The following is a 12,472-nucleotide window of genomic DNA, read 5'->3' on the forward strand; positions in this document are numbered from 1 at the left end:
CTGTTGCTTTATTCCTGCCTTGTAAAACTGACAAAGCTTTTCCTTCATAATCTCTTGGAAGATCTGCAGAAATGGGAGTTTAATCCAAACACGTTATGAAATCTATTGGTATTACAGGCTTGTAACTGGCAGTCTTAGTTAACCAGAGCTCCATCTTAAAATAATTGCCATCAAATCAGACCTACCCCATTCAAACTTCAAATTATATGTACTATACTATTTTAATAAAAGAGAGACTATTTTGTTTGAAAGATTGTGTAGTTTAGAAAACTGAGAGCATGGAAGTGATTGTTTGAAAGTTACTGCTGCCTCTTATATGAACTCTCTTGCATGGCTTAAGGTGGTAGCAAAAAAATCAGACCCCTTACCATGCTGCCTTTGTGCATTTTTATGATGGTTTGCATCTCCTAGGGATTTGATTTTGCTCAGATTTTGCTTAGCATTTCCATTGTTGGCTCAACAGACCTGTTGACATTGGGTTGGGTTTTTTGTTTTGTTTTCTGCCTCCTTGTGACAACATAATAACCTTCTTGTGCTGGGTAACAATGTAGTTTCCTCTTACTTTCTGTAACTGTTGCTTTGTTTGGTGTAACTTGAGTACTAAGTTTAGCTGTAGTAGTTGGTATTAATACAGATTAATAGGGGCATTTAAAAAAGAAACATTTGAGGCCTTAATTGTTTTGGTTTCACTTGTTATGACAGTCTCCTCAGTTAGCCATGTTAACTGCTTTAACTGGAAGTTTTTCTGTGTTATAAAAAATAAGTGGGCTTAATGTTTTCAGAGCAACATGAGTATGCTCATTACCTCAGTGTGGCTTCTGGGACTGTTTGAGGGGAATACCTACCAGGTAACCTGGATCTTGTTAGCTAAGCACACAAATGCGTAATAAAACTGTATTTTAGATTAAGGCATTGTAAAGAAATGGAAGCAGATTTATTGTTCTTGCTATTTAGACTAACTTTGATCAAAACAAAGTGACTCTTCCATCTTAAAAGGAGACACTTTCAACTTGCAGTGAGATAAGATGCAGACAGCAGTTTTGTTTTGTCTTTTTCCCGGGACATTGGCAGAACTCAAAATCAACACAGTTAGTTTCTGCTGGGGAGATAGATGTGTACTACACTGAAGTTCATCAGTGTGTTGAACAGGGATCAAATTTGACTGGCTTGCAATTAGCTCAGCCTTATAGAGATGGCTTCACTTTATAATCTGCATATATTGCCACTTTCTGTCTTTGTGTTATTCATAGTAACTGAGTTCTGCAAAAGCTTTATTCAGAGTCCAGGTTGCTCTGCTAGTACTAGCTCTGTAAGGAACACTTTACACACATTCTGATTGTCCCTTGTTCAAGTGACAGCTCTTGTCTTTCGAGAGTGATGTGACTGCTAAAAGGTCTGTTTTGTCTGTATACTGTTTGGACTCTGCTCTCCTTAGCACAAGATTTAATTCCCTTTTGGTTTGTTGTAGTACAACTTAAAACTGTTGAGGTTCTCTCTTTACATTCAGAAGAGGATTAGTATACCTCACCTTACAGAACACAGCAGACTTCAGATCCACTCACCAGCTGCCAGTAGTCTGAACTGAATGTGCACTGGTGAATATGTATTGTCAAAGACTTTGATTGTTCTTTAAAAGAGTGAAATGGGGAGGAAGACTATTCCAGGCACATTTAAAAGCAGTCTTAAATATGCAGATCTGTAACAGCTTAAGCAAGGAAGTCTTGCTTAAGCTATTCTCTTTAGTTTCCCCTTTTAAACTTAGTGCAGATGATGGTCATTATGTTAGTATTTTTAATAAGTGTGAGCTCCCCAGTGTTACTTGCCTGTGGGTCTCAGGATGACTTTAAGTGGTAACATGGATTCAGGTTCTTCAGATCTGCTGATGTCATGTGTTTAATAGCACTTGCTCTGTCTTCTGTATTCCCAAAAGAAAATGAAATATTGTAAGAAATTAGTGTAATTCTGCTTTTTTTCAAAGCAGAACAAAATATTACCTCCTTTTCTTTAGCACTGCTTAAATATTGATGCAGTCATGTCTAGTATCAAGCCAGTAATTATTCTGCATTTATCTGTTCATGTTCAGTATGAATAATTTCTTCACGTTGTCCTTCATTTCTACTGGTTTTATATTTTGTGTGGTTTTGCTTGGCTTGTGTTGTTTGTTGTTTTCCCCTCCATATTTATATCTTGCATTGCAAGTTTTGTAATTTCTGTACCTTTAATTGTGGCTTTCTTCTTTGGGCTGTGACTAACAGTGTTCAGAGGAAATATTTACCTTTGTAGAATTAAATTGTTTTATATCCGTTATTTTCTACTGTTGATTTGTCTGCACCTTTTAGGAGTGTTTTTTTAAGACACATGTAATATATGTATTACACACATGGTGTGTGTGTGTGTGTGTGTGTGGGTGTGTGTGTGTGTGTGTAGAAATTGAGGAAATTAAAATCTTTACATGTAGTAGATGAATTACAGAATAAACTTGGTTAAGATTTTCATAAGATCAGGGGATATTGGGACTTAGAAATTGTCTGGTCCAACCTCCACCTGAAAGGATTATTTTATAATGTTATGTAAATATTTTTTAATTTTTTTGTGATTGCTTATAATGACCTTGTGGAACAGTTGACAGATACATGCTGGATAACCAAAAGATTGATATATTAATATATTAATATTTCCTCTGCTTTTTCAGTCAGCAGCTTTCAGTTCCTGTTTTTCAAATATGACCTAAATCATTAATGACAACTTCATTTTAGTTGTAAGTCTTGAGGGAGTAAACTTAAAGGTCCATTCTTACTTGGTTGTGTAACTGCTAAAACATGTTTGGTTATGGATATGGCCTTTAGAAAGCTAAGCAGGATGCTATAGAGGTTTGTACATGTTTTACTTCAGCAGATACAACTTAGCTGTTGTTTCATTTCTGTCTTGCTGTGCCTGGAAGTGGTGAGTGAATTGCTTTTTACAAAGTAACATGCACATTTGAATAGAAATGCAGTTCATTAAAATGCAGACAAACAGCATTTGAAAAATCTAATTATATACTTGTGGTGGACGTATTAAAATAGTTACTGTCCTTGCTGAACTACTCCAGCTCTGAAAATAGGTAGTGAAGTCATGGGCTAAGGGTTAGATGAAGTTGTTCAAATGTCTAACAGTCTGCCTGGTGGTATTGTGGGGATACTGCCTTCATACTCTCCTGTGCCTGGTTTCTGTTACTTGTGTGCTGTTTCTGGATTGTTCTTTGTGAAGATTTAAAGAGCCAACATAACTCTATATGACACTGTCATGTATTGTGAAACCTGAGTCAACCTGAAGAGTCAGCTGTTCTCCCCTGGTTCTATACTTACTGTAAAAGATGCATCCTTTCAGTTCCTACTCTCTTAGTTTGCTGTGGTTTAAGATTTGTTTATTTACCTTTAAGTTCTTCAGTTACATACCCTTTTGTAAATAAATCTGCATGTCATGTAATGCATTTTCCGTTCTGTGCATAGTGATACTGAAGTAGCAACTCATGCTGTTTGTGTGTTCTGTGGTCTGCTGTACATCTACAGGAAGGCAAAAGAGGGCTTTGTGAGCTTGGATTGAAACCTTGTGTTGCATATGGTGTCTGGAGTCGTGTTCATCTCTTCAGTCTGTGTTTTCATACAGATGTGCTTAGCTTTCTGCCTGTAATCATTAGACAGTGTCCTCTCCAAAGTTACAAATACAGTATGATTCTCTGCTGTTCAGCTGATGGTCATGTTACCTGTTACCAATACATCACTTTTTTCCTACTATGCTCATGTTGCATGTGGTCTGCAGTCATTACTTACTTTGCCTCTTCCATGGTTCTGATGGCTTTAGCTTTAGACATTTTCTGCAAGTAGGATTAATAGTTAAAAAAGGTGGAGCTTCTGGTGTGTTTTCTGTGTTTCTGCACATTCCCACTGAAACTGCTACACCAAATGGTTTTGTATCAGAAATCAAACTCTGAAAGAATTCAGAAACTGAAAAACCAGGTAAAGGTCCTATAACCTGGGTGTGTGTATGTTAGCTATCTCTAGTCGTGTGTTCAGCAGGACAGACTGGAGCAGATTAAGCAGATTAGCCAGTAAAAAGGACTCTCTTCTGTAAAGGCTCTTTATTAGAGCCAGAAAGCTATATTCTTATTCATTATGTATCATTACTTGATTTTTAGATGTCAGCTAGCTGTGTCATAATGTACACAACATTTGATTTGGGAATGAGATAAAGATGTTAATCTTAGCCCTTTCCAATACCTGGCATTGAAAGCACAGTGTTGTCCTGCCACAGCCTTTGTGTGTAAAGGATGAGTTTTACAGAATTGCCTCTGGTTATGATTATTCTGTCTTATCAGTAAGCTGAGATGTTGCCATTAAACATCAGAAGATATAAGCAGAATTAGGAGTGATGTGTGAGGATGAAATGGAACTCAACAGTTGTGGACCTTAGCAATGAAACTAATAATGGCATGAATCTTGCATCTACTAATTGTCAATCCTTACCCACTAAAGCCAACTGCAGTTTTGGTATGTTGTATGGGAACTGTCTTGCCTCTTTTGTCCCCTTTCTATTATTTCTGGATAATACAGGGACATTCATTAAATGACTTATGACCAGAATATAACTGCCATTTCCCTAATACTTCAGGCTTCGCTAACGGTGGAGATAGGGAATACAAAAATACCAAACAATAACAAATGTCAGGTTTTCTCCACCTTGCAGGCTTTTGAGAGCCAGGAGTGTGTGCAATCATTTTTAGAGTACTTGAAGACCTATAGGGCTGCAGAAGGGGAAATTCAGGACATTGATGAATGCATGGCACAGTGTTACAGTGTATACTGAAAATTAAAAGTGCAGCAAAATGCACTTCATAGAATTTTCTCCTCCCCCTGGGAGTATTTTTTATAAAAATTGACCCTGTTTAGATGGTCTCAAGCCTCCCAAAGAAACTATAAGTAGTAGTTCCTTTAAAGTATTCTGCATTGCTGTGGGAGTGAGTTACTAAAATATCTTAAATTGGGAGTGTTGTGCAACTGCTTGGAATAATTTTTGATTTGGAAATAATGATTCAAATTTGTTTACAAGGATCATGTGCTTCTAAATTTGCCAAATAGTCATCTCAAACAGGAGTTGAATTGATACTTGTATCATGCATTTGCTGACTTAGTTTGCAAGCCAGTTTTTTCACGCTTCATTGTAGATGTATCTAGTTTTATTGTTATGTGTACAGCTGAGAACAGTTTTGAAAACTCTGAGTTGTAGTGGAAGGGCTCACATTACTGCCAATGTAGCTGTGAGATGTAATGTCAGAGGTAGCTATTAATGAACATCTGGGGTTATGCTTAATAGAAGCCCATTCAAAGTAAAGGTGACTTTGTATATATGAATACCACTTATCCTGGGAAGGCTCTGTGTTCTCAAGATCTAGAGCAGCTTCTCCTTTAGGTAAATACATCTAAATAGGAAATCAGAATTAACTTTCATGAAGATTTATTTAGGTTTTTAACTTTTGTCTGCTGCATGAACATACTGCTGACTACTGATACCTAAATCCCTGGCTGGAGGAACTGTATTGGGCAGGGGCTAAGGTTAGGTCATAGCTTTGGATGTCTGACCTCCAGTCCATTAACATTATAGTCAAGAAGTCTGTGGATAACACTTCATGTTTTTAAAAGTGAAATAATTCAAGTGGTAAACACAGTTGAGCAGAATAACTGAGACTTGTAGTTTTGTCTTTGGCATTAGCTATTAGCATAGATATTCCTCTGTCAAGGCCGTCTACAAAAGTGTTTGGTTCAGAATTAAGAACAGATGGTTTCATTGTCCTGGTTGTTCCCTGCTTGACAGTGTTTTGCTTTTCTGACTGCTGTGGTGACTGTTTTTACGTAATTGTAAATATTTCTCTGCCCTAAACTTGGACTTGCTTGTTTGTTTGTTTTTGCTTTTTTATTTTTGTTTTTTTCTCATTTGTTTGTCTTTTTCTTCCTCAATACTGAAATCTTGGGCTTTACTTCTCTAGTTTCTCTTTCAATTTTATTTTTTCCCTTTTCCTTCTTAGCTGTGTGTTGTTTTCCTCTGCCTTGTTTTCTAACAAAAGTTTTTTTTTTTAGAGATGTCTTTTTATTCTTCATTGTTTCTCCTCTGCTCCCGCATCTCCATTCTTCAGAAAATGGCATTAGTGATCTGAAATGTCCACAGTAACTTATAATGTTAGAAATAAGCCAATATTTTCTATTTTCATCACAGAAGTGCAAGAAATGTCTGCAGTCAGGTTGTAGAGCGGTGCATAATAAATGGTGATTTATGTTGTATATTGAAGATATGGACTGAGCAGTCTCATTCCTACTTGGGTGTTTTGCAAGTATGGTTTTTAAAAAGTATGAGGGCACATGGGAACATAGTAGGAATGCCTCAACTGTGAGGAGTAGTGTTAAGCAATAAATGTGTGAGAAAAGTATGGCTTTTTACAGGTTTTCAACACAAACAAGGTTCAATACCGAAGAGCAAAATTTCAGCTATTTGGTTTGGCAAAGTATGTTCAGTATTAGAGTACAGATTTCATTGTGTATGTGAATGCATGAACCATAAACTGTTAACTTCATCTCAGTGAGGAATAGTTGGGTTGGTCATTACAAGTGATTGGAAATAGTTGGATCACAGTTTCCCCTTTGATAAAGAGAGAAATGCCATGTGAAGGCATCACTTGGGTTCCATGCACAGATTTAACCTTACTTAACCTTACTAATCCAGAGCTTCAAGTGATGTCTCTTCTTCTGAGAAGGATGAGGGCACATTGTGTTTCCACACAATTTTTTTTCCCAGTTAGACTGAAGTTGGCAGGTTTTGTCCTGAGAACTCTGGTTTTCCTCATGAATGCTTCACCTCTGTCTTAACTCCATACTGTACCTTCCTAAAAATCTTCTTAGTGGGGAAAAAATTAATCAGTATTTCAAAACTTGTATGAGGGACTGGGTTTAGCATTTTTGCCTGTGGGGGACTTGTTGATGCAATAAATATCTGGAAATTCAGCTTTTCATCTCATGCTTCTTCAGCTTCAGTCTTCTAAGTTTGGGTTAGAAGCAGTGATACATATAAGGTGACATGTAAATGGTTTTCCTTGTGTATCTAAATGTTTGTGCTCAAAAGAAATTTGCTACTTAGGTTTCTTGAAGCTGTTTATATTGCACAGTTGTAATGTAACACATTTAAGTCTTCAGTTCTGTTTAAAACTCTGAGGAACTACAGAGGTTAATGTCAAACACAGTTTTATACCATAGAAATAAACTTTGGAAAGGCATAACCTGCAGTCAGGATAGCTCATCCTGTGATCAGATATTCCCAGCTGCTTGGCAACAAGTTGTGAACTATTCGTTGTTCTAGAGCTTCTCTGTGATAAATTCCAGTCCTTTTACTGGCAAAATATAATTCCAAATGTTTGATGACAAAATGATATCCTCATGGCTTTCCAGAGAGAGAAACTATGTGTTGCTTTGCCTTTATTCCAGTCAGAAGTGTAACAAAATAAAGTGTAACAAAATAAATGTGTTAATATGCACAGTTGAATTAACAAATACAAAAAAAAGTAAAACTATCTCTGCTTTGAAATGAGGTGTATTCCAGTCGGGAATAGGTGTGGGAGGGTTAACTTTGCTACCAAGCTGTCATTAGGTCTCCACCTTGTTTTATTGATGTCTGGGCTGGAGATCTGTATTTCTGCCTGGTGCACTTTGAACTGCTAACCTGATTTTACTGCTCTTAAGAACAGATAATCTTGAGGGCTCAGGTTTATAGGACAGCATGCAGAAGAAATTTATAATTCCATGTATTGGCTATTAGTGAAGTAGTGTTTCAGTGGGCAAGTTTAGATAAGAACAAAAAATAGAACAGACTTCAAAAACAAATTGTGTGAAAGCTGAAAGGTCCCTTTACTGATTTAACTGCAATGAAGCAGGAACTGTAAAAAGTATAAGCTATGTTATCCAGATTTTTGAACAGGAGTCTAGATGCTGGATCTGACCTTTCTGGAGTATGTGGTTGTAAGTAGCAGCATTGCAGAAGTGTGGTTCTCTACAGAAAGGTTAGAAAAAACCCCAAAAACCCAAAGCAACTGTCCTAAGGGGGTAGTTCTATTTGTTTAGGTTTTTTTCTAGACATCAAGGCACTGTTGCTTTGTTAATACTGAAGGAAGCTTTTTTAATGTTAAAACAAAATTGTTTCCCTCATGCATAAACTGCTCTCAGAGCACTACAGAGGGTAACTTAGGAGCTTTATCTTGCATCCTGCTGAAAAATGCATGCATCTCTGTACTGCTGTCTCATTAAAGACAAGTAGAAACAGAAATAACATGTATTAACATAAGTAGCTTTCCATAATGGTATAGTTTTGTTACCCTGTGCATTTTAAAAATGAATTAAAAAAACAAACGCAACCAAAACCAAACTGTGCTCAGTTTGGGCTTTCACACTTGAAACAAACAGTAATCCTTACTGCTTAACTGGTTTTGTATAACTTTTTACATCATGGTTTCCACATGGACTTTCTGGAGGTGTTGCATAATGTTAGTGGTCTTGGAGCTTGTGGGGCTGAAAAGCTGTGGAGTCTTACACATGCTCAGTGATGCTGAATGTCACCTTCTGTGTTCAGGAATAGCACAAGATATACACAAGGTATGCATTGGAAAAAAAGCTTCAAGACAAATCAGAAATTCCCTGATTAGGTAGAAAGATAAACCAAAATCTACTTTGATTTTTAAGGTTAAAGTGCAAGACTAGAAATTAGGAGATGCCAGAGCTATTTGCCTGTGCAGCTTTGCATTTAATCCCCAAGTACATATGAAATATGATTTTATTTTTTTTTAATCTGCAACCATATTGGTATCTCTGTGTTCCTCACAGGACATTGCCTCAGTGTTTGAGAGGAACTTGTTTTAGTGATAAGTTGGAGTTGTGTAGGAAGAACCTAGTGATTCTGTGATCTGTGTTTACTGCAGAAGGTGATACTTACTGAATAAAGGACATGAAAGTAGAAGCAGTTGTTGTCAGTGTAAAGTATGGTGCCTTGAAGAATTACACTCCAGTGCTGATCTACTAAGTAGTTGGAAAGTATAATTAAGATGTAATAGTGATATTTACCATCTAAATGGTAATTAAGATGTTTACATTCTCTTAAAACTTGTCACTGTTCTTTGTTTCTCAGTGCTTCACTATGACCTGATTAGCAGAAATGTGTGGAATTGCTTTTGCATCTGAAGTCAGTGAAATCTGTTATGAATTCATGACTTTGCATATTCTTAGATATATATATATTGAAAAAACAGAGCTTTACAAATTGGCACCCAAAATTAGAAGGCAGTTTATGTGCTAAGCTTATGTGCTAACTTAATCCACCAGAAAAACATCAGGATTCACAGTGTCTTGTTCAACGTGTTTCACTTTCCCTGTACTTCAAGTGTGAGCTATAAAGAAATCCTTGAAGAAATTAGGCTGTGTATAAAAGCAAAGCATAAAGCTGTGTATAATATACAAGAGAAATGTAATTAATCTTGCTAAAATACACTGAGAAGGAAATATCTATTTGTGCTTAAAATAACAGAGACAGTTGTGGAGAGGGGAGGAGAAAGTGAGCAACCTTACAGTTTTCCTAAAACTAATAGGAAAGGACTGGATAGCAGATGTCTTTAACTTTGGTGTTGAAATGTCTGTAACTTTAATGTTGGTGTTAAAGTAATCCCTTCATGTAGCTTTTAAAGCAAGTGACAGATGGAGATTTTGTAGAGAGTGTTCACTTGATGACAGGTAGTTCATGGGTGCAATTAGACTGTTCCAGGCAGTCTTTATTGCTTGAGCTATGCCAGGAGTATGCAGCAGCAGTAGGTAGTAGACCAGCATTAGATTCTTTGCTGATAAGTTTTGAAAACTTAATGATAGGAATGCTGTAAGTTAAAATGTAGGTGAACGTGGACTACTCTGCCTGTCACCTCTGCCATGTGAAAACATTGCTCCCTTGACAAAATCCCTGTTTTTCTTGCTCTAGTAACAGACTTCCTGGCTCCCCAGTTGTGACTTCCCATTCAAGGCTCTGATTCTCCCCTGGCACTGACTTCATGTCAAGTTGGTTTTTTGTTTTGGTTTTTCTTCTCCTTTTTCTTTTCCCATTTAAGCTCTCTCTTAAGAGCAGAGTGCTCTGCATTCAGATTGGTTTCTGGCTTCCTTGGTTCAGGAGGAAGACTGACATCGTAGGTGCACCTTGTAGCCATCCAAATCCCAAGTTGTTCAGACTGTGAAGATCAGGGAGCACAGATGGATTTGGGGGGAGTGAAAAAGAAATCCTAGATTTCCTTGAGTACATAGGTTTTTTTTACAGTGTTGCTTTATAAGTGGACCAGAACTTTTAATTTTTTGTAGTTGAAATACCAAAATCACCAATCCTCACAATCAAGTTGTTCTCAACTCTCTACTCCAAATTATGGTGTAACAAGTCTAAAATGAGCAACATGCATCCTTTTTGAGGAAAAAAGAGAGAAGCAACTCTGTCCCCTTAGGAGGAGTGATGAGGTTAACCTCAACCATATCTGTTTGGCAGAGATTATAAAAATGAGGAGAGAATATTATGGTGAGAAGTGGCAGACCAACCCTTCCAGCTTGTCCTGAAGGCTTTTCTTTGAATTATTTATTAAATGAACAAACAAGATGAGTTGTCTCTTTCTTCCCTGTGCAAATGGAAGAGATTGGGGATTTTAATTTTTTTTTTTTTCAACCTGGCTGTTTGGATCTGAGGTTAAAAACCCAAACAACCAACCACACAAACAGTATGCTGTATATTCAAGAACAGGCACATCCCACCCTCAACCCCCCCCACCCCCTAGTTTTTTCCTAATAATTGTGTTCCGTGATCCCCCTCGTGCGATGGCTTTTTCACCAGTCCGCGCATAAGCTACTTCTGTTGTTGCAAGTCAATTTCATGATCTTGGGGAGGGTCAGGGGGAAGAAAGGCATCTTAAGTAACTGTGTACATAACTAGGATGGGTTCTTCTTTGACCTAAAGTCTGTCTTGATGCAGCAGCACAAGCCAGCGAGGAGACTGTCACATTTCGCCGTGAACGCAGCACATTTAGGCGTCAGGCAGTACGACGCCGGCACAATGCAGGGAGTAACCCTACCCCTCCTACATTGCTCATCGGATCACCCCTCAGGTAGGGTATCTCAATGTTCCACCATATTTAGCATGCATGCAGCAGACCACTTCTCCCCACACCCACCAGTGTTGCCAGAAAAGCACTTTTTACTTCTTTCCCCGCCATAACCTCCTCGAGCTGTCACTGCATGTCACTGTGGGCTTGTTGGATTGTGCATGTCTATGTGGCACTACTTTCAAACTGGTCAGGATAGCCAGTCCTCTAACATGTTATATGATAACAACATGAACTAATGCTAACAAAATTGAACTCAGTGTTTTTTATCAAGAAGTTGAGAATTCTATCCGAAGTTTTCATTTCAAGCAATGAAATTCTTAGAATCTCTTAAGATTCTAAGAAAAAAAAAATTTTTTTCATCCCTCCTCATTTTGGTTTTGTTGAAGAAAGTAAGCACTATCAAATAGTGTAATCAGTTTTCATGTCTGTAGATAGTGAAGGAGAAGCACAATAACAAAATCTAGTAACACTCTAAAGAGCTAAGTCACACACAAAGGTTCTAAATCTAAAATACAGGTAAACCATGGTATGAGCATCCTGCAGCTATTCTCAGCAAAAGAAAAAGAATTAATTTGTAGCAATGTCTTTGATATAGGATGCACAAAATTCCTCAGGATTAAATATAATTGTGTGGCACTTTGCATGCCTTGGCAGTGTTTAAAATGAGCTACAGACACATAGCCCAGGAGTCCCCAGCCTTCTCTGGTCCATTTGTTAACAATACTGAGCCTGGTGAAACACGATGTGCAGCAGCTCTCTGGTCTGTCAGTGTTGAGCAGTGGAAACAACAACCACAATAAGTTTTTATACTTGCTTTTTATATCTTCCTAACCTGTGGTTGCCTGCAGTGGTGAAGGATCTGATAAGCAGAATGTTGTCTGTAGTGGAAGGAACACTCCCCTTACATACTGAAGTAATTCTTCCTCCACCTATGTAATAAACATGGCAGGAATAATCACGTGTTCTGTATTCTTAATAAACTTCCTTCATATGCTAAGCTATCTTTGAATAATAGGAGGAATCTGCTTTTGTGTTTGAGGAATGCTTGTGTAATTTTTTTTAGCTGGAAAATGATACAGAAACTGAGCACATAAAAATAAAACACTTTACAATAGAGGATGGGTGAGAAATCATGCCACCAAGGGCTGAGTTCCTAAATTTTACTCGGGCAGGAAGATTCCAAGAATGGTCCCTAAAATCTAACAGACTAAAGAACTGACTCAAGGTCAGGCTTGGAACAAAGTAGATGTGTTTTATCTGTTTAGTACATTATGCAGC

The 12,472-nt window shown here is 37.5% G+C and overlaps 1 protein-coding gene across 1 annotated transcript in view; it reads left to right on the plus strand.

Moving 5' to 3' along the window:
- The window catches only part of PCNX1 (pecanex 1), a 70,438-nt gene that overhangs the window by 1,954 nt on the left and 56,012 nt on the right, over positions 1-12,472 (plus strand). Inside the window, exon 4 of the mRNA XM_030451799.1 lies at positions 11,062-11,194. Coding sequence (XP_030307659.1) covers positions 11,062-11,194 — 133 coding nt within the window. The remainder of the gene's footprint in view (positions 1-11,061; positions 11,195-12,472) is intronic.

This window comes from Calypte anna, chromosome 5A (assembly GCF_003957555.1).
Source record: "Calypte anna isolate BGI_N300 chromosome 5A, bCalAnn1_v1.p, whole genome shotgun sequence".
In the NCBI taxonomy this organism is placed as follows: Eukaryota; Metazoa; Chordata; class Aves; order Apodiformes; family Trochilidae; genus Calypte; species Calypte anna.